This window comes from Leopardus geoffroyi, chromosome A3 (assembly GCF_018350155.1).
Source record: "Leopardus geoffroyi isolate Oge1 chromosome A3, O.geoffroyi_Oge1_pat1.0, whole genome shotgun sequence".
NCBI classification, from domain to species: Eukaryota; Metazoa; Chordata; class Mammalia; order Carnivora; family Felidae; genus Leopardus; species Leopardus geoffroyi.
The window spans coordinates 74,972,744-74,994,669 of NC_059336.1; the positions used below are offsets into that span (position 1 = coordinate 74,972,744).

Below are 21,926 nucleotides of genomic sequence, written 5' to 3' on the forward strand. Positions count from 1 at the left end.
GATCTCTTTCTGTGTTCATGTTTCACATGATTTAGCACTGAATTTCATATTACCTTACCATTTCCTTTATTTTTCTTTCCCCCTGCACAAGTGGTTATATACTTTTGAAAGGCAGGATCCTTCCGGAACACATTGTATATCTGTGTAGAGTATGGCATAGTGCTTGGCTGTTTTTCAGGAGCCTCCTGAGCTCTGAAATCCAAAATGACATTCTGAAATCTAAGTTCTAACAGCCTCAGCCACTGGTATAAAATGTGGGTGATCAATTCAAATTATAGTACATTCTAATGCAGGTGTGTGTGGGTGTATATACAGGTATCACTTTATGATGGAAAACACCATGAGCCCAGCATAATGTCTAGAGTTGGGGAATCACTATGCTGTCACCTGAAACTAATATAACGTCGTATGTCAACTATACCTCAATTGAAAAGAAAGGAATGCCAATATTTGTCAGATACTTCTCTTAGGTCAACACTCAACTATAGTCCTCATTCCCTGCATGTAATGGAAAACCAGCTTATTTTATAGTTGATGCCATTTTGGAAGTCCCTTGAATGAGGAAGCAAAGGGAAGAAGCAGCCTGGGGAAGGGGTTATAGCAACGTGGCCAAATACATTGTAGCATAAAAGGGGCTTCTTTTCTTTCTTATAAGATTATAGTGTTTTTCCTAGTGCTCAGCTGGAATTGGGATGTAGAATGTGATGTATTTTAAAAGTATGGAGTTTCAAAAAAAATGGAGTTTCTTATACTCTATCCTAATATGTCTTATTTTTAAAATGTTTACTGTCCCAGTATTTGCTATGTACTAGTAATCAGGTTTGGCTAGCCTATGGAGCAGTAACAAGTAAACCTTGCCATCCTAAAAGCTTAACAAAACGAATGCTTATTTTTCTTTCATGTCACAGTGGAAGGATTGGGTAGTTTCTTCAATGGCTTTTTATATAGTGACTTGAGGACCAGAGATGCTCCAGAAAAAGTTTGCCTATTCCATTCTCGTTAAGGAACTATGTAATTAGGTTTTTGATGAATGAAAGAACTAACAGCACGAATTCTCTCATTTATGCCTGCACATCAGCTATGCTTCCTTTTCACCCCGCCCCCATCCCCTGAGGAATTTTCTCATTGTGGTATCCACTCACTGTTAGGTAATAATTGTAACAGAGACCACCTGGAACAACAGGGCCTTCTGGAACACAGAACAATGTGGGCATGTAATCCTAAAACAGAATTTGTATTCTGAGAAATGTAGTAAGTCTTGTAATAACTGGCCTTCTCTTCATCCCAAACCTAGAATAGTGCCTGACACAAATCAGTGACACAGTAAGTATGTGTTGAGTGAATGAACTCCCAACTCTCCTTAGCTTTGCCTTTATCTTATACAGCTAACTTTTGAAGATTATTTTACCTCTCTAAAAATGTTTGCTACCTTTTCCTGTCCCAGCCCATATTTGCAGTGAATGCTTGGAAACAAAGATGTGAACTTCATCTGTTGTAACTTGACATTAAAAATTGGAGTTAAGGACCGTTTTCCAAATTCAGGAATCTACCCTGTTTATTTTGAAGTGACATGATGAGACATTCATAATATAGGTAGACGCCTAGTGAAGCCATCAAATATGTAAACTGAAAAAACTTAAAAAGAGGAGTAGATTAAAGTGACTGAAGATAGTTACTGAATTAAAATCTATTCAGTGGCATTTTCAAATGTCACCTGAGTCACTCTGTATAGAGTCATTTTAGCTGCTTTGGGGATAGTGCAGTATAGGGACAATAAAGATAAGGTATAAATTATGAACAAAGGAGAAAAGAATTATGCTTGTTCATGGTTTAAGCAGAACATTTCTGAGCAAACTTTCACCTGGATAGCCCTTCTCAAGTGGTTGTTTTTCTAGAGTAGAGAGTGAGGCTTACAAAACTGTGTAAATCAGGCAATTTACATTCATATTTTGATGATCTGCAGATCAGTTATTCATTTGCTAACGTAGATTCATGAAATCAATATGTTTGTTATTCATTTATGCTTTATGTATTTATTTATTTATTTGCCATTTGGAAGAGTCCATAAAGCAAACATTTAACATTTCATTGATCTAAAAAAATGAGAGCATATTTCTAGGGAATGTCTTCAGTTGCCTTTATCTTGTGTTTCTGTCTTGTGTGAGGGATGCTTAAAGCTAAGTCTTGTCCATTGGTGGAAAATCAGTGGGTTGTTATATTAACATCAGTGATAGGGACTTTCTGCAAATATTTGTGAAAACAGGCATGCTGTAAACCAGTCAGGGATGAGCTTAATTGTTACATTTACAAATTAAAGACTAAAGTTTCTTATGTATTTTAGAAAAATTAAATGCTATCTTACTGCTTTGAAGGTCACAAAAATGGAATTGAGTTCATAGAACCAATTTCCATATAAAAATTATAAAGTAGAGTTTCTGTGATGAATTTCAGATCAAGGTATTAATTTGCATCGATATCCATTCTAACTTCAGATTGTTAGGGGCACCAAATATTTACCGTTTAAATGCGCTACCGTCTTGGTCTTGCTTCTTGCCGTTTTATGTTTCTGAAGCTGAAGAACATGCACTGAGGTTTCACATTAACTATGGAAATATGCTGGAGGAATTCTATCATCAGGTACATTTTACTATACCTGAAATATGTTTGTTCTTGGTTCATGAATCAATGGCTACTATGTTGCTATATGATCCGCATGAATATTTTTGCTTTAATGAAGAAGAATTATTGTCAGATTGTTCCTCAGAATGAAACTCCTCTTTCCTTTGCCTGTGAGCCCTTTCCTGAGGTAAAAAAGGTATAAACTTTGGAGTTCACATGGAACAGACTCTAAGCATGATGCTGATTCTTACCTTTCAGTACACACCTGAGCTTGTGAAGAAATGAAAACAAGAAGGAGTTTTAAAGTCGGCCCCCCTGGTTTACCTAAAGATTTGGCGAAAGCTTGGATCTATGCCACACTCTGCCAAACAAAGTCAAAATGTAGCCTCAATTCCACTTAGCCCTTTTGTAGCTGTTCTCTGGATTATAGTCCTAATACCTATAGATTGGTGAGAAGAATAAATGTTGCTCTTAAGACTTGAAGTATTTATTTGGGAAAATGAAGGGAGCTGGGTGTTGGAAATATTTTTTATTTTGTTTTCAATATGACTTGTAATTTATTTTGATTATAATTAACATTATAAAAAGTCTTACATGGGGGACAGCTCACTGAAAGCTCAAAATGCACAAAGTAAGTAGAAAGGGGAGTGTCTTCAAGATGTCTAACATTCTGAGGGTTGCACAGTGTGCAAAAGCCTGCCATCTCACCGCCTATAACTTCCCCTAACTGTCCTTAACGTTGCACAATTGTTCAAAGTGCTCGTGGTTTCAATGGCTTGTGTTCCTGTTTTTCTGGGGAGAAATCTTTTTTTTTTTTTTTAAACTATGCAGTCACTGCCTGATGTGAATAAATCGAACCAGAAATATCCTGACAGTGCACCAAACAAGACCTGTGTGTATAATGTGAGTTCTTTCTTTTTAATTTTAGAATCAACCTTGTCCTATGTTAGGCAGCTGGAGGCAAGAGTAAGACAGCTGGAGGAAGAAAATCGCATGCTGCCCCAGGTGGGTGACTTCCAGTAGCTCGTAGCTAGTCAGTGTCATTTGAGTTGTAGCATTTTATCCGGAATTTAAAGTCTCAATTACATTCTTTCCTTTAAATGATAGAAATCATTTTGTAAATAGTCATTCATCAATGTAGAGTGTGATTGCTTTCCATAATGACCATCATATTCTCTGGATTCTTAAGTGTGATACCAAAGGATGCAGATGTCTGAAAAAAGAATGCAAAGTAACTTTGAAAGAACAAAACAAGAGAAAGAGAAAATGAAGAGAAGTAGAAAATGCTTGCATAGGACTATTCAGATACATCATGCACGTAGTTGGTGAATATAGGGAAGGGACTCTTATTTAAATAAAAAAATTTGCTAATTTATGAGCTAAGGGAAGCTGCAGGTACTTTAAAGATTTCACATTTTAATTAAATTAGTACTTGCTAAAATTCTTCATGATATGATTAAACTCTTTGAGTGCAACAACGCAATGACAGTAATTGACAGTTTTACTTTGGGGCTTACTTTGTTTCCCCTGGTGAATATGAAGTGGTACTTTTTCTGGGATTTAATGCCTTGCCATATATTTTTCTTATAAAATTATTTCTATGGGCTGAAGTATCTTGGTGAGAATGATGTCGGTTGAGGCGGTGGGAAATTTTGAGGAGTTGAGCAAATTTCTTGAATCTAGGTTGATTTTCTTTACAGACATGTAGGCAGTAATCTAATATCTTATAAAAGGAGTTTTCTAAGCATTTAGTCGCTAGTGTTCTTTCCACATTCTGGTGATTATTTCTATCTCATAAGTGACTAAGGGAAAATTAAACCCTAAAAAAACTAAGTAAATAGTAGTTTAAATGAAAAAACAGAGACTGGTTATAATTCAGGAGAAGATACATAAACATGAATGCTTTGCGAAGATATTTTAAATCTTATTTTGTTTTTAAACCACTTTTGCTCATTAATGATGATTTGGTCTGTCAGGTACTGCATGTAAGAATACCTTTCTCTTTCTTCCACTGGCCAGCCATCTGGCTACAAATTATGAGATTAAATGAAATGAATCTACTTCTCTCCCATCTCGTATGTCAATTGAGACATATGTCAATACTCGTGTTGACAGAAGGGATTATTTGCATCATAAAATAAGATACTGCTGGTAGTTTTCTCTTTGCTCTTCTCTACTTTCCATTTTTAAAATTTCCTTTGCCATTTGTTCTTTTATATTGGATTCACAGTATGACGCCAGGGCCTTTGACTGAAAACATCTAACTTCCTTCTGTTCCAAGAAACTTAAAAATATAATTAGTTTATCGTGCGTGTTCTATATGGTTATACCATCTCTGAGGCAACTGGGAATGTAAATGAAAAGAGGGGGAAAAGAAAAAGATCTGTGTCTTAGTTTCTCTCTGAGAATTGAGGCTCATGTCAAACATTGAAATGCTAGCATGTGTGCTATCTTATTTAAGAAGAGGCACAACAAATATGAAAATGATTGCAAGATTGATTTTTAAAAATCTGTGAAACTATTAGAGGTCTTGAAGAGAAATCAGAAGAGTCTTCAGCTGTACTTATTATATCAAGTATATACATATTTAAATACATAGTACTTGCATAGTTCAGAAGTAGAAGAAATTCGGCAACTTTTCAGTGTCAAAACATGTGTTTTTAAATGTATTGCTATTTTCTATGAAAAAAAGGTTTTTTCTTTATTCTCCATAAGAAATGGCTAGGAAAGACAATGTTAAGATGTCATTGATGTGGGATGCACCGTTATCATATGTGGCACTAAGAAAGAAAAAAGATGTTGTCAATTATACCATGTCAGATTCTTGCTGATTTCAGAGATGTTAAAATGGAAAGACAATGCTTTATAATTAAACGGCTCTTTACATGTCCATTGTACTTTAATGGAAAGAAAATCCATTGTTTGAAATATGCAAAGAATGCAGTTCAAAAACAAGATTTCTGTTAAACTTGTGTATCTGAGAGTGTTGCCTTCATTTATAGCTAAGATAGATATGGTAGGACCACCAGTTGCAAGTACTTGTATAAATACAACTGAAATGAGCAGACAATGGAGGAGATGTGAGGACGGAAAACAGCAAAACAATCTCAGAGCAGTGAGAATCCTATGCTTGTGGCAGGCTAAGATTTGGATGGGATAGCACAAAGGCATATACAACTTATTCTTGGATGTTATTGGTACTATTCCAAACAATTACGTGATTTCACTGCAGAAACTGTTTCTGACTGCATGATGTTAGCTGCTTTGCAAGGTCAATTCAATGTGACAAGCTGACATCCCTGCATAAATTAGTCTCAGCACTTGATCTGAGTCTGAACACTTGATTTTTCCATTGTAAGAACTTGCTCCCTGTGCCTTTATTAGACGGTATTCTTTTTTTACTATCAAGCTCATAAAAAATATATCCTCTTGACTTTAGATAAACAGGAGTAAGAACGTAGCTGGCAATTGGAATTCCAAGTGTATCGGATACCTTTTGTGGCTGCGACCAGATTCTTTGCTGATAGTTGAGTGTTTAGACTAATTATGTACAGCATTTTCCTGGAGGAAGAAATCTCCTTGATGCTTATTTTATTCTTTATATAAAATTGTATGTAATTAGCTGAGAGTCACAACTTCACCCTACCAATACATATTTAAAAGTCAACAAGATGAGTGTAATAAGTGCTTATGGATTTCTCTCTGGTTAGATGCAAAGCCTTCTATTTCTTAATTTATAAATGACACAGTTGCTCCTAGCTTCTCGTAGGCCTAAGTATAAACAAAGCTTGGGCCCAGTTTTGTATCCAAGCCAAGTTACCAAGTCCCAGACTGAAGGTTTTTTTTATTCCAGAGAAAATAGAAAAATGCACTGAAGATAGAATCAGTTCTATCCAGTGGTGAAGAGGAACCACAGAAGGTGTGGTTGGAATATTAGTACGGACACCATGTGAGCATGCAGCTCTTTGCTCTGCATGGTTTCTACTATATCTCATGAGAATCACTGAGCAAAATCTAGTTAGTGAACACAGTATTTCAAAGGAATCGTAAAGTAATAACAGTCTTACTATTTTCAGAAAATGCAGTATTATTTGCTAGGTATTACTTGAAAAGAAAATGTCTTTATTTAAGTCTTTATTTTGGTAGGAAGACAATGTGAATTCTACCCTCTTAATAGCTTTTAAATGTATAACAATTATTTAGAGGCATGATGATATACATTAGATCTCTAGAACTTAATTCATCCTCCGTATCTGATGATATTTTTTACACAGTGATTAGTAACACCCCATCTCCCCTTCCCCTCCACCTCTCGCCACTGCCATTCTATTCTTTGCTTTTATGAGTTTGAGTATTTTAAATAACTCATGTAAGTGGAATCATGTGGTATTTGTTCCTTTCATGACTGTCTTATTTCACTTGGCATATTACCAAGTGATCATTACCATATGATCCAGCAGTTCCCCTTCTGGATATTTACCCAAGAGAATTGAAATCGGGATCTCAAAGACATATTAGCATTCTTATGTTCATTGCAGTACTGTTCACAGAAGCCAAGGTATAGAAGCAACCTAAATGTCCATCCAGAGATGGATAAGGAAAATGTGGTATATACATATAATGGAATATCATTCCATTAAAAAAAGAAGGAAATCTTGCCATATGTGACAACATGTGTGAATCTTAAAAATGTCTTTTTGAAAGTTGGTATAAATGATCATTAAAGATCACCTGAATTTGGGATATTCTTTCTTGAACAAATAAACTAATGTGAACATTTTTTTACTGGTTACATATAAAAACTATAGGGTTGCAACTAACCTCTCATAATACACAGAATGCTACTGCTTAGACTGGTCTGTGATCTCCACTGGGAACATATTTAATATGATATAAACCCATATGAAGATTGTGTATTAAATAAGAGTAACTGCTGTCTATGAACTTTTATTAATACCTTTTAAATCTAATGAGGTAGAGTCACCCACATGACATAGATAGATACTTACACGTAAAATACCCCATGTAGTATAAAGTAGTTGTAAGGAATTTTATATCAAATTTAAAAGGAACATACCTATTTTGCATATGGGCATTTATACATAAACACAAACTTTGTGTGGATAAAAAAATCCTAGATTTTCAAAGCTGGATAGAACCTAATATATCATATTGGACAACCCCATTTTTTAAGTAAAGCATACAAGAGTCACAGAATGTTAGGAGTACTTGATCAGACAGCTATTAAAGGATGGACTCAAGCTAAGATGTAGGCCAATTCAGTGTTTTTTCTAGCATATACGTAGCACCTCCTTTAATCATTTAATGCAATGAATGGCATCCAGTGTAATTAAGCTGCTAAATCTGTTTTTGTCTTATCGTCAAATTCTTCTTTTAAACACTTTAAAATTAATGTTGGATTTGCTTAGCCATCTAAGATTTATTAGACACTCTATTCTTTTACAGAGTCTTCTCCTCCCTGACACGTTTCCAAAATACTTCAGAATCGTAGTTTTGTACAGACATACCCACCCATACCTGTGTGAGAGATTCATACGTAACAGAGTGTGATCAGAGAGGGCCTTTCTGTTCAGAGTGAATTGGAGCTAGGTGGGTAGGGGAACAAAGAATTCTAGTAGTGGTTTTGAAGGTACCCATGAAATTTATTATTTTAGCTCAAATTCAAAAATCTTGCTTGGATCTCTCATTCCATTGTCCTTGATGGTCATAAGGATTTTTAATCCAGACCCAGCTAATATATTTATGTGCTATATCTGCAATGAGGTCTACTCAGCCAGAAAATATCTTCAAGTGAATGGTAGAGAACACCTATCTGATGATTTTATTATAAATAAAACTGTCCTTTGAAGAAATCAGTCCATATTCAGATATAACCATCAGGTAAAAATTATTATTTATTATTTTTTAAACTCTTCTCATCTATCTTGTGGATGTAGCGTGGATTTTGCATCAAGAAGGAACAAGAAACCAGCAGTCTGCTGTGATTCTAAAGTCAATTAAGTACATTTGTGAAAAATCCTACTGGGAAATCTGTTCTTTTTCATCAAATGCTTCGGCACCAACGTCTACCTGGAAAGCACTCTGCATCCTTTGTGCCCCAGAGTTCCTCAGCAAAACAAATTGCCCACCTCTTGAGACTAACTTTTGACAGATTTTCTAGAATCAGTAAAGGCGCCCTGACGTGTCTAATGTCCGATGACTGTCCGTGTGCTGTGTGTTCAGCAACTGTTTTGAAAGGCGTGGCAACTCGGATCACCACTGTGTGGGCTCCTTTCAGCAAGTGTTTCTATTTCTGTTGTGCTAGCACACACAGAAGAGTCTAATTTTAGGACTGGAAATGAAAAATCTTCTCGTGTAATTTGGTTACAGTGTGGCTTCACAATGCAATGCGTTGGGAAGGAGGCAGGGCCGTTTGCAGAGCAATTTCTGAACAAAGGAAAAGAATCTGTCACCATTGCCAGAAGTGCTGAGGAGGGCTCTAAAGAAATTGAGCATGTCACTTCCATGGCAACACGACCCAGGTCCAGCATCACATCCCCGAAAAGTTCCCTCACCTGTGTGCCAATGCAGAGGACCAGTGTCCTGGACAGAAATGAGGATTCTTCCTGACACAGAGATTTCCCTCATAAGCTTTTCCTTTTTCTTGCCATGGAGATATTTATTTTGTTGCTCGCTCTCTTTTTCACATTTTCTAGCTCTGTTTTTCAAGTCATTTTTGTCTTCTAGAGCCATAAATATCTGGCTCTTCTAGGGTTTGGAGTTCTGACAAAAAAAAAAAAAATAGCCACTACTGCACAAAAAACAGGCTTTGACAGAATAGTGCTTTACAGGTGCTTAAAGCAAGTGGTGCTCCTGTTCTTCCATTGCTACTTGCATGGAAATTACATTCTGACACTCCTGAGGAGTAATTTGTGCAAAAAAAAAAATTTTTTTTCATAGATACAACGGTACGTTGTTACACAACCAGAGGTGAATCTGGATGCTACTGATAGAAGAAATTAGTTAAATCCATTAAGGCTTGGTTGCTGCTGGAGTCCTATTTGGGAAAAAATGGACTCCACCAGAGGAAGAATGCTTGTGGATTGCCATTTTCTCTAAATCACCATGATTTATAGCAGTAAAGAAAGGGGAAAAAAAGCTTTTATGTATAGTTCAATGGAGTTTTCAGAAGACAGACAGGAGCTACCCAAGTGGTGTGGGTGTATTGGAAAAAAAGAGACAAATAGATATGGAAAATACATTTATAGGGGAAAAGTCACATTGGAGAACCTGAATCAATAGAGCCTGGATTAGGGAAAAGCTAAAATCTATTAGTGAAAATATTGAAGAGAGTGAAATTCATAGGAAAAACATCTAAATCATGGGAGGGGGTTTATAGCATTCTTTTGTGATCCCCCCCCCCCATGCTTGAGGGATCTTGTTTGATAATCTTGGATATTTGATGAGAAGTTTTCATGCTAATGAGAGAAAATAGATGAAATAGAAATGCAACAAAATACAGCTATGCCACTTATTAAACTTATTAAGAGAATTATTGAATTTAAAAGACACTCAGTTATTAGGGACTATGATATCCATTCTTATTTAACAGTACTGCCTTTTTCTATCTATACTGGCATGATGTACCACTAGGGCATATGGAAATTTTTTTTTTAATTTGGAATAGCCATAAAAACAGCATTTTGGTTACCTGTCCTTGGCAGAATTTGTCACAAAAGAAAATAAGACTCTCACAGCAAAAATTTTTGCTGTGTAGTAATATCAGCTAGAATCATAGATATTTGAATGAGAAGCAATATGGAAGAATATTTGGGGAAAACTTGAGATGGAACTATAAGAGAAATTAATGTTGCCGTGGAGAAATGGCTTTCTATTCTTTTTTTTTAATCCAAAATAAAGTGAAAAATTAAAAAAGATGGAACAGTCTTTTCTTTCCTAATATGATAAGGAAACAGTCTCCTAGAAAGTGATAGAAAAGAGGGGCACCTGGGTGGCTCAGTCTGTTAAGCACCTGACTCATGATCTTGGCTCAGGTGATGATCTGATAGAGCTCTATCATGAGATAGAGCCCCAAATCGGGCTTTGCACTGACAGTGCAGAGCCGGCTTGGACTTTCTCTCTCTCTCTCTCTCTCTCTCTCTCTCTCTCTCTCTCTGCCCCTTCCTAGCTGGCACTTTCTTTCTCTCTCAATAAAAAGAAGATAGAAAAAATTGTGTAGTATTTGATATGGGAATGAAATGTGGAGATATATATATATATTATATATGTATTATATATATATATATAATACATTAAATTGTGAAAACTTGAGTCTAATTGAAGCTTGTAAAGAAGTGAAGATTCCCATTTGAGAAACCTCACTTTGATCTCCATTTCCTACTGGAGGTCACTACCTCTCTAACAGGGATCCATCTGCCCCGTCCTTCTTTTTGGTGCAGACCTTTCCTACAGGTGGATTCAGGCATTTTTCATTTAAAAGTCTCTACTTCTAATTTGTTTGTTTTTGCTGCAGCCTGACCAAAGGGATCAATGTGCTTATAACACCTTAAAAATTAAACTTGGTGCCTCTTAATATTATCTTGTAAATGTATAGTAGACAAATAGAAATGTAATACAGGAAATATCTATATTGCCTAACTAGAATATAGATAATAACTCTAGTATAGGCAAATGATTGTTCTTTGATAAAATAGGACAGTTTAAGTAAATAAATTTCAAAGTTATTTGAAACTTTCCTAAATTATATTTAAGCTAGGATAATGTGAAAAATAAGCAAAACATAACTGAGTTAATTTTAGAAAGCTGAGATATAGTCAGCTGTGACTTTGGACTCTGTTAGTTACCAAGTAATTAAAGGAGTCCCCATGAATATGCAAGAACAGAGAATAGGAATTAGAAGAGCTAGGACTCAGCATAATTAGCATTGGACCAAGATGATAGGTCTTAACCTTTGTGAACCTAATACGCTTTGAGTAACAGAGTATTACCATTGGTGATATGGAAGGTTCTGCTCAGCTCTGCAAATCCATGACTTTTTATCCAGAGAAAGTTTGCATATATGTGTAATACATACACAAAATAGGCATGTCCTTTTTATTTTGATTTAAAAAATTCCCTAAAACTACAACTTTTTACAACACTGGGTCTTTTATTTATAGGTGCATATTCATGTCACTGTGGGTTATTCTACCTCATTGGGTTCTAAAGTTAATAGAATTTCATCAGATAGCTATTTAAGTAATAGTCAAGGGTATCTGTCTTCGAGGCTCCTATCACATTAATATGCATATAGAGGAGCTCACATACCAGTCTGAGTTGTGTGAGCTTAGGTGTAGTTTGAGAGATGAGATACGTTAGTGTCCCTTCGTGTTCATTTTTATTCTTTATATAAGCCCTGCATAATGAACATAAAGGCACTAGTTTTCCCAAACAGTATATTTATTTAAAAATAAACAAGATGAGCATTTAAATGCTTTATAGATTTCTCTCTGGTCAGATACAAAGGTATGTGTTTCTTCATTGGTAAGTGTGGTTCCTTCCAGCCCTGATCATTTCTGAGTTCTAGGGGGAGAAAAAGTAAAAGATTGTGTCCCACTCCTAGAATGAAGGGGTCTTCAGTCAAGCACAGATGGAGAAATAATACAGCGAAGGTTGAGTTGGGTCTGCCAGTTGTATAGAGAAACTAATAGGAGGTATGGATGGACTATCAGTCATTTCCAGAGGGCACAGCACCCTTCCTTTGCCATGCTCTCTGTGCTCTCCTGCAAGCATCGTGGAGCTGTACTTTAAATCCAGTGTGTGAATGGGGAGCCTGGGTGGCTCAGTCAGTTAGGTGTCTGACTTTGGCTCAGGTCATGATCTCATGGTTCGTGGGTTTGAGTCCCTTGTCGGGCTCTGTGCTGACAGCTCAGAGCCTGGAGCCTGCTTCGGATTCTGTGTCTCCCTGTCTCTCTGTTCCTCCCCTGCTCGCACTCTGTCTGTCTCTCTCTCTCTCAAAAATAAAGATTAAAAACAGAAAATTAAAAATAAATAAATAAATCCAGTGTGTGACTGTGTGAACACAACATTTCGAAGACAGCCCAAAAGTATGAATATTCATATTAGGTGTTGTTTACGTATTCCGTATTATTACTTGCAGACTTACCTTTTAAAAGTTGGTACAAAAAAGAGGTGCCTGGGTGGCTCAGTTGGTTAAGCATCTAACTTCAGCTCAGGTCATGATCTTACCGTTTGTGGGTTTGAGCCCCATGTCAGGCCCTGTGCTGATAGCTCAGAGCCTGGAGCCTGCTTCGGATTTTGTGTCTCCCTCTCTCTGTCCCTCCTCTGCTCATGCTCGCTTTCTCTCTCAAAAATAAACATTAAAATAATAATAATAATAATAATAAAATAATAAAAAGTTGGTATAAGTGATAGTGAGAGATCATCTGAACTTAGGATATTCTTTCCTGAGCACATCCACTAATGTAAACATTTTTCAAAATCACATTTAAAAATATTTTCAAGGATTTCATAGAATAAACAGAGACCTGACATTTCAGAGAGAATTTTTTAATTATGATGAAGGAATACCAATAGAAGAAATGTTAAAAAGTTAACTTTTATTTACCTGCAATTTATGCAGAAACAATCTGTATGCTTTATTTTTAAATGTAACCTACTTGTCAGGAGTTCAATTCTGAGATAAGTCAAAATTGTGAAAAAGACAGGACAGAGACCTGATATATCACACGTTACTATTTCTGCGGTACAATAGGCCGAGGAGAAAAACAAGAGGACTTGCATATGAATCACAGTCAGCTAGACTTGCGATACATGGAAGGAACAATGTCTAGAGAAAGAAAAAAAATACTTTTTTCAAAGGATATCTGATTATTGGATTCATTCTGTATAGTAAACTTCTATAAAGTGGTTTCTACGTCAGTAAGCAGTGGAATGTTTTGAAAACAACCACCCACATTTGTAGATGCTGCATTACTGAAGAGAAGTAACAGAAGATTATGTTTCCTCAGGCCACACCAGCGCAGACTGGGGTCAGACAGATGGAATCCAAGTCTCTGAGCTTACCTTCAAGTATATGGGTTTTCACCTGTCCTCCTAAGTCTGTTCCTGACTTTGTTGACTTACTGGTATAGTGATGTCCTGGCCATTCCCCTGGCTCCCAACATGTCTGGGCTGAGAAAATCCCCCCACTCCTGCTTGGGTTCTACCTTGTTCCAGACCCAAAGCCTAAGAGAAAAGTACTCCCCCACCCCCACAGGTTTTAGCGTTAAACCCAGAAATGAAGGTGGGGAAGAAGAGTCACTATTAATGAAGGACCAATCTATTCAAAAAGTGTTCCTCCCTTCTCAAAGTACTCCATTACTCTTTACTCAAGGGTCTCTCTCTGGTCTAATTCTTTCCTTTGGGAGACTTTCTTGTCCTCAAGTTTATCAGTAACCTCACAAAAATGGACTCAACTTAGATATTTGTGATTTCAGGAGCGCTTACTCAAGACACACAAATAACCAAGCCCTCTTTCAGAATTTTTACCCTCTTTAAGATTTTTCTAACTTTCATAATGTAGGATAGTGGAATAGAAGCAACTTTTGAATTAATATTTAAAAAAAAATTAAACACAAAAGGAGATCGCTAATCACCTTGCTTAAAACTCTTGGACTAATTATTATTTTGTAGTTTTATGAATCTAGCTGCTACTCTTAGCAGTTTATTAGGAAAAAAGATTGCATATAGAAACATAAGAATCAAAGAGAAACACAAATCTGACTCAAATATAGTGTGACAAATAAATTTGGTACCATCTTTTTTTTTTTTTTTGACCTTAAATGCCTCTCATTTGCAACAGAACAACATGCAAGACATAAGTTCTAATGTTTGACAGATAACAAATAACTAATAAACCTAGGACCAGCTGGGAGCCATCCTGGACTTACATAAAAGCTGGCTCCAAGAAAGGAGGTTTTTTGATAGCCAAGATATTTCAGCTGTTTTTTGACACCCAAGGCAGGTGTATCTTAATGTCAAAAAGATAATTTATTGAACTATTTTCATATGCTAGAAAATTTTATATCTATAACTATAGGAGTCTCATACAAGAAAGACCTAAAATACACACTCAGAAATAAATGACAACTACAGTAAACTTAATTGCAAATAAATTGTGTGGGAATGTTAGGTCTTTATCCTTTTGGGTGGCAAGCAGGTATTGAGTGCCAAAAGTTAACAGAAGCGACAATTTGAATTTGGCTGACATCTGTTTGACAAAGAGTTTTAGATGGAGGAGGCTTCAGCAACTTTACATTTGGAAATTTGTTACTTTGTTTGGAACCAGCCCCATTCACTTTCCATTCCCTGTTCCTGTCCCACTGCTATTAATGCATGAGCCCTTAAGCCAGCAAAATTCACGCACTTTGTTGATGAGTTCAGCAAATGGTACAATAGTCGGTCACGGCAGCTCAGGTTCTTTGCCAGTTGAAAAGAACTTTAGAGAGGTCGATTTAAGACTGGACCCACAAAATGCTCACTTGTGAAGAGACTGGCTCATGTGGCATCATGGGCATTCAATTTGCTGAAGAGGATTCTCTTGGTGAGCGAAACCAGTTATACTGAGCCTTTAACATTTGAGAACGAGATCAAGATGGATGTGATGGCAAGTAAAGGCAGTTACCTCTCCAGCGTTTTTCACTTAAAACAAGCACCCTGCTCATGATCTTGATATCGACAAAGTTCTTCAGAATCAGTCATGAGAGTGTCCTAAGACAGCTCTCAACTCTGGGTGGTCTCTCAGGGCTGTAAATGATGTTATAGTGACTTACTAATCAATAGAACTTTGCTCTTTAAGCCTAGAAAATGTCCAGTGTTGCTATCACATTGATTTTTAATACTTTATCACCTTATTAAATTATGCTTTTTAGATATATCTTTTCTGTTCATTCTGTTTGAAGGCATCAATCCTATTGGTCTTAAGTGTCCAGAATCTTAAATCTTCAGGGCCCACGGAGAGACATTGTAGGTCATGAAAGGGATAGTGCCCTATTCTTTTATTTTTATAAGCTCTGAAATTATGGGGCTGCAGCCTAAAATGGACCTTTCTTCCTGTGAGAAATACAGCTTAGGCCACAGCAAAATGCATGATTTACAAGAATCTGTGACCCTTCCAGTTGAGTCTGCTTCACGGTGCAGACAGCACACAAGATGAGGATGGTTGAGTCACCCATTCTCCTCTCGAGTCTTGTTGCTGTCACAAGCACTGTAACCACATCCCGAATGTCACCTGAGGTCCTGTGTATCGGACTAACACTGAGTCCATCTTGATGCTGATTTCCCGTTCTGACCCTGGCCCCTCTGATGACCTCTGTTTTGCAGGTAAGAGAATGTTCACTCATGGGCAGAGGCAAGGTTTGTGCCCAGATTGTCCATTACTACTAGCCTAACATTCTTCCCATTTTGCTGAAACTCGTTGCATGGCAAATGTTTCTTCTGAAGCAAGATAGTGATGAAAACACCACCAATCACCACCACTAACTTCACCATCACCATCCAAAATGTACCTTTGGTGTGGTATCATTGGGGTCTGAATTGGGCATTAGCTAAGAAACACAGTTGAGTTATGAGTTCATCTGTTTTACTATTCACTGAGAGATTTCATTGCTCTGATAATGGTTTTCTCAGCATGGGAAAATCTCGTTCTTTTATTAATCTTAAGGACATTTCTAGTCCTCAGATAACTGATTAGTCAGGAAAGAATATTTGTCTACTTAACACTTATCACTTCCGGTTCAATTATAGTTTCTCTGTAAGCCACTTGCCTCTTTTTCCAAAAAGTTCCCAGACTATTCCAATCTGTAATGACTTTCTTATCCTCTATACTAGGGCTTGGTGCTTTTTAAATTAAGGGCCAGTTGGTAAATATTTTCCAAGTTGTGAGCCATATGGTGTTTTGCAACTACTCATGTCTGCCACTGTACCACCAGAATAGCTGAAAACAGAGTAACTAAATGGTGTGGCTGTCTTCTAATAAACCACTGATAAAACAGGTAAAAGAGTCTGGATTTAAAGGGCAGTAATTTGCTGGCCCCTGGACTACCCTGAAATCACTTGTTAATTGCTTGGGTCATCTCTTAATATTTAAAAAATTTTTAATGTTTATTTTTGAGAGAGCGAGTGCGAGCATGTACAGGGGAGGGGCAGAGAGAGAGGGACACACAGAACCCAAAACAGGCTCCAGGCTCTGAGCTGTCAGCACAGAGCCCAACGCAGACCTCAAACCCACAAACAGTGGATCATGATTTGAGCCGAAAGCAGAAGCTCAACCTATGGAGCTGCCCTTCTTAAAATTTTTTTAAATTAGTCTATCCTATTGTTTGTTATGGAAGTTATCACTTGTACATAAAGAGTTTATTAAATACAAAGAATTTTTCCTCTAAGTATTATATTTTCATTGTTTCAAGTTCCTTTGTCCTATCAGCCCCAAACCTGCCCTAAGTTATCAATATCTGGGATTTGAAAAGTGCTGTGAGTAAACCAGAGGAGCAGTTGAGAAGAGACAAAGATGTTCTTTCCAACAAACCACTTAGTTTTGGAAGGAGAATTTGTTGGAGATCAAGATGTTTACATTTGACTTGAAAAGGCAAGCCCTCCCCTATAGGAAGGACACTTGTGATACTAATGGAGAGGAAGTCTGTACTCTGAAACACATATGTCTGATGATTGAAGCTGTACTTTGGTGAGTGATTGATTATATTACTTTTGTGTCCTTGCATGTCTTAGATTGCTGGAAAGATAATATGGAGCAGGCTTGCTTTTAAAATAGATACCCCATGGCTGGTGGCTTGGAAAGAACACGAATTGCTATATAGCCCTTTGCAGACAAGTGAAGTTCTAAATCCCTGTCTATCATGAATGAGGAAAACCATTTTTGGCTTCAAAGGAGGTCAGAAACCAATTAATCTCCCTTTTTCTTTAAGTGAGGACATCGCATAATAGAATGAGAAATTGGGAGATTGCTAGTAAGAATAAAGTGTATTCTGTATTTTTCTGTATTTTAATATTTTCTTCTTCCATGATCTTTGTCAAATACTTGGTTTTTAATGATGGTCTGTGTTATGCTTGAAAAGGACAAACAGGAAGGGCCTTCAACTGGCCATTCATGCAGTCTCTCTTCATGGGGATCTGCAAGGTTCTTTGGAAGGAACAAAGGAGTGCAAAGGCGAGTTTGCATCTCCATCATGTCTCCTGTGGATCAGGAGGAGACCTACAGGAAGGTGAGAAGAATCCTCATTGATCCTTTTGTCTTTGTCACTAGGATTCGTTGACATCAGAAGAGCCAAGGGGTGGAAAGCAGCTTAAAAAAAAAGCCAGATGCATTCTCATTGCTTTCATGGTAACTGATGGCAATCTGGCAATTATGAAGCTTCTCTATAGCACTTAATGTTTTCCAAGTGCCTTGCAATCAAGTTTATTAGTCACCCTTCACTGCCACCACATGAAGCTAATTGATAGGACTCTCCACTGAGGACAAGTGACTTGCTGAGGGTCAGGCAGTGGGTAGCTTATGGAGCTTATTAGTCTCTGGGTCATTTCTTGAGCTAGCAAAAGACTTTTGACTTTTTTTTTTTTCAAGACTGTTCTGGGTAGCTTAGTAAAACTTATTATTATTATTGGTTAACCTGATTGTTTTCCAGGATGATACTCTGGTAAAAATTCTAACTTTTAAAAATTTCTTTTTAAAATTTGCCTTTTCTAAAGCTTCATGAGGTCACTTTTCACGACTTCCCCCGAAATGTTAGCTATGCATTTTAAGGTTCAGCCAAGTCCTTTACTTGGGTGATGCTGTCAGAATTTTGGGACTAGAGACTTCAGGAAAAATAAAAATTTTTAACCAGGCAGACTTGGTTTGTGGCATTAGCTGTGGTCAGAGTTTGCATGCATGGATGAGGGGAAACCATTTTCAATATCAGCTATTTATGCTATCTTGTATCCCCAGGATCTCATAGAGGTTAGACAAAAGCAGTGACCTTGCTATTTGGAATGAGAAACGTTGACAGTTATTGTCGGATTAATGCAGGGTTATTCATTCAATGATAGGTGATTAGTGGGCTTCCCCTGCTTTTCTCAGTATAACCAAAATGACCCCCAACAAATATGGAATGGGATTTCTGTAGGCCATGAAAGGCCGGTTGCTCATATTGGCCATTCTTTCAATAGTTACCCCTCAGATATTTTTTGAGCACCTCTTGTATACAGATACTGTTTTAGACAATGGGGATACAGCCCTGAATAAGAAATTCATGCAGCTTACATTTTAGTGGGATATTATTTAAAAATGATAAATATGTAATATGTAGAAGTAATAATTGCTGTGAAGGAAACAAAAGTAGGGCACAGCATTGGTGAGCAACTGGAGTGAAAGAGGGTATTTTACATGGAGTTAGAAGAAAACTCTTTGAGGACATAACATCTGGAGGGACCAATAGGAGTATGGGAGAGCATCGCAGGAAGTAAGAACAGCAAGGGCCTGCGGTGGGAGTGAGCTAGGCATGCATGAGGAAACAGGAGCAAGAAAGCTAGTGTGGTTAGAACAGAATGAGACCGAGAATAACAGGAGGTGAGGTCAGAGACAGGCACGTAACAGATGCTGTGGGCTTTGTTGACCAAAGTCAAGTGTTTGGGTTTGGGTCTGAGTTCACAGAGAGCCATTGGAGGAATAGAGCAAGGGTGTGATATATCTAGTTACATTATCAGAAGGTCACTGTGAATATTGGGTAAAGACCAGACTGAAGAAGGTAGAGGCAGGGGAAGAGGACATAGGGATACTCATTAGTGAGCTAGGTTGGTAATCTAAGAGGCTAGTGGCAGCTTGAACTAAGTGGTAGGGTGGAGATGGTGAGGCAGCGTTGCATTGACAGAATATTTTGAGGTGGAGTTGAGAGTGCTTGACAATAGATTGGATCTGGAACATAAGAGAAAGAGGCTGCATATGGCTTCATAGTTTGGACCCTGAGAACCCCAGGAGGAAGTGTTTACACAGGCTGTACAGTGACTGGCAGCCTAGTGGTAGTACAGGGTGGGAGCCCCACGAAGAATTAAGAATGACTCCTTGGATTTTGATCTAAGTGACTGTATGATCGGTGGTGGTGTTTATGGAGGTGCAGAAGACTGGGGGAACAGGTTCTGTGTTGGACAGGTTACATTTGAAATGGACATCCATGAGGGGGTGTCACCTGCAGAGTTAGATGTATACATCTGAAAGTCAGGGGAGAGGTCAGGGCTGGAGATACAAATTTGTAAGAATACGTGGCTAGGGGACTGAATTAGAACTTCCTGTTGAATGAGTGCTGAGAAAAAAGAGGTTTGTGGGCTGTGCCCTGGGACACTCTGAAGTTTAAAGATAGGGAAGGAGAGAGTACAATGCAGACTGGAAGGAGAGGCTCATTCAACTATTTTTAATCTCCCAGAATTACAGATGATTTGTGAACCGACTTGTATACTAATTCTGCAAAGTTGTTTTATACTTGAACTCTATGATGGTTGGTTCCTCAACCTACCTTTTGGAATATTATTTACTTAAATGAGCATTTATAATTCGAATCCAAAGCTCTTGGTTTTCACCATAAATTATCTGTTATGAGGTAGGGCACAGATGAATCTAATTTTTAAGTCCCTCATTATCTTTCTTCCTAGTAAGCACTGTGTCTGAAAAAGGGCTCATGCTTTCTAGATGCTTCCTTTTGTGCTCTGATGGTGTTCTCTCTAATGGGAGATTTCACTGCTCCCTGCTAGAGATTTTATTATCACCATGTAGGCAGAGGCTACACTGCCTGTATTCATTGTGGCCAGTCTTGTTTTTGTAAGACTTGAAGCATGAAATCATTGTGAATACTCCACAAGAGAACCTCCAACAAATGGCATGCGCAGAACCACAGGCCGACAGGCAGCCTCACTTATTGTAGTATGAATATGGATTTGAGAGAGGTAGCTGCCCTTGGAGGAAGCTGACTCTGCCTCTCCGTCCTCCTCTCTCTCATCTTGACTTTCCCACTTTGTGTGTGAGCTTTGCGTACTGGAAGACTCCTTGAAGAAAAAGATCCTTCCTTTTGCCAAAGGCAGGGCAGCAAGCATCACCCCACAGAGTAATATTTCTTAGTCAACTCAACAAGAATTTATCTTAAATAGATAGTTTAGTCCCTGGGGCCCTAGCTCTGCTCATGTCTTTACTGGGCTCTGAGGGGGTAGTGCTGAGGTATTTAACGCAATCATTAATTGGCTGTGCTCTGCAAGCCAAATGCAGTGTCAAATAGCGTTCCTTTTTAGCCTCTGCATATATCCTGGCAATTCAGCTCCGTGCCCTCTCAGTCCCACTCGGGCCTCCTCGACCCCCATTCTTACATGCCTGGAAGTATTCAGATATGTTTTTCTCAACAGACATACCGCCAATTTTCACTGTTTAATTAACATCAACCTGATTGAAAAGCCATTTAAATGTATCATTCTTATTTTTCCTGGAAATTTCCGTGTTTCTCACTGGGGATTGTATGGTTAACAAAAAGAGAAAAATTAAGCGCATAAGGCTCATTACTTAGAAACCGAATGTACGTAAATGTAATTGTTCACATTTCCTACCTATTGTTCAACAGCTAATTTTTTTTTTTTTAAACCAGGCCTTCATTGTTATTCTTTGTCTGCCGTCATTCTGGCTACAGAGTACAGAGACACAGGGTGTTTGCTGTCTTAGCCCTTTCAAGATCCCTTTTTTCTGGGGTTTGCCCTCTCTGATTCTTGTAAAAAAGTATCCTGTTAACTTCTGTAATTACTTTCATTCACTTATTTGGGGGGGAGGGACTATATTTATATATCTGCAACTTTCACCTGGAGTCACAGGTATTTAAAAATTACTTTGTTATTCTCCCAAGCACATGATATCATTTGATGGGATATTCTCATCCTGACATGAAGTTAAAATCCTTTACAATTTAAATATTTTACAAACCCTCACATGTCAGAAGAAAAACATTGTGGGAGTATCTGTGAGAAAGATGTCTTTGGGCTTTACACTGTTAATTACCTCTTTGATCTTGATTTTCAAATCTGAGGGAGTTAGATCCATTACTTCTGCAGGCATTTTCTAGCCTGGTTAACGGCATGACCATTTAGCTGGTGCCCAGCCAGAAAGCTGGGAGCCATCCCTGATTCCTCTTTCGTCTTACTGCATACATTCAAATCAACACTAAGGCTCCTAGGGTCCTGCCCTTTAGTCTGTCAATATTATCCTTTTCATTCCTTCTGCTATT

General features: G+C 37.6%; 1 protein-coding gene across 6 annotated transcripts in view; it reads left to right on the top strand.

Annotated features, from left to right (window-relative positions):
• The window catches only part of CCDC85A (coiled-coil domain containing 85A), a 200,171-nt gene that overhangs the window by 157,473 nt on the left and 20,772 nt on the right, over positions 1–21,926 (top strand). For 5 of the 6 annotated variants that reach the window (XM_045446114.1, XM_045446115.1, XM_045446116.1 and 2 more), the window contains exon 3: positions 3,548–3,624. The exons of the other annotated variant lie outside the window; for it this stretch is intronic. In XM_045446114.1, coding sequence (XP_045302070.1) covers positions 3,548–3,624 — 77 coding nt within the window. The remainder of the gene's footprint in view (positions 1–3,547; positions 3,625–21,926) is intronic. 6 annotated transcript variants of the gene reach the window in all.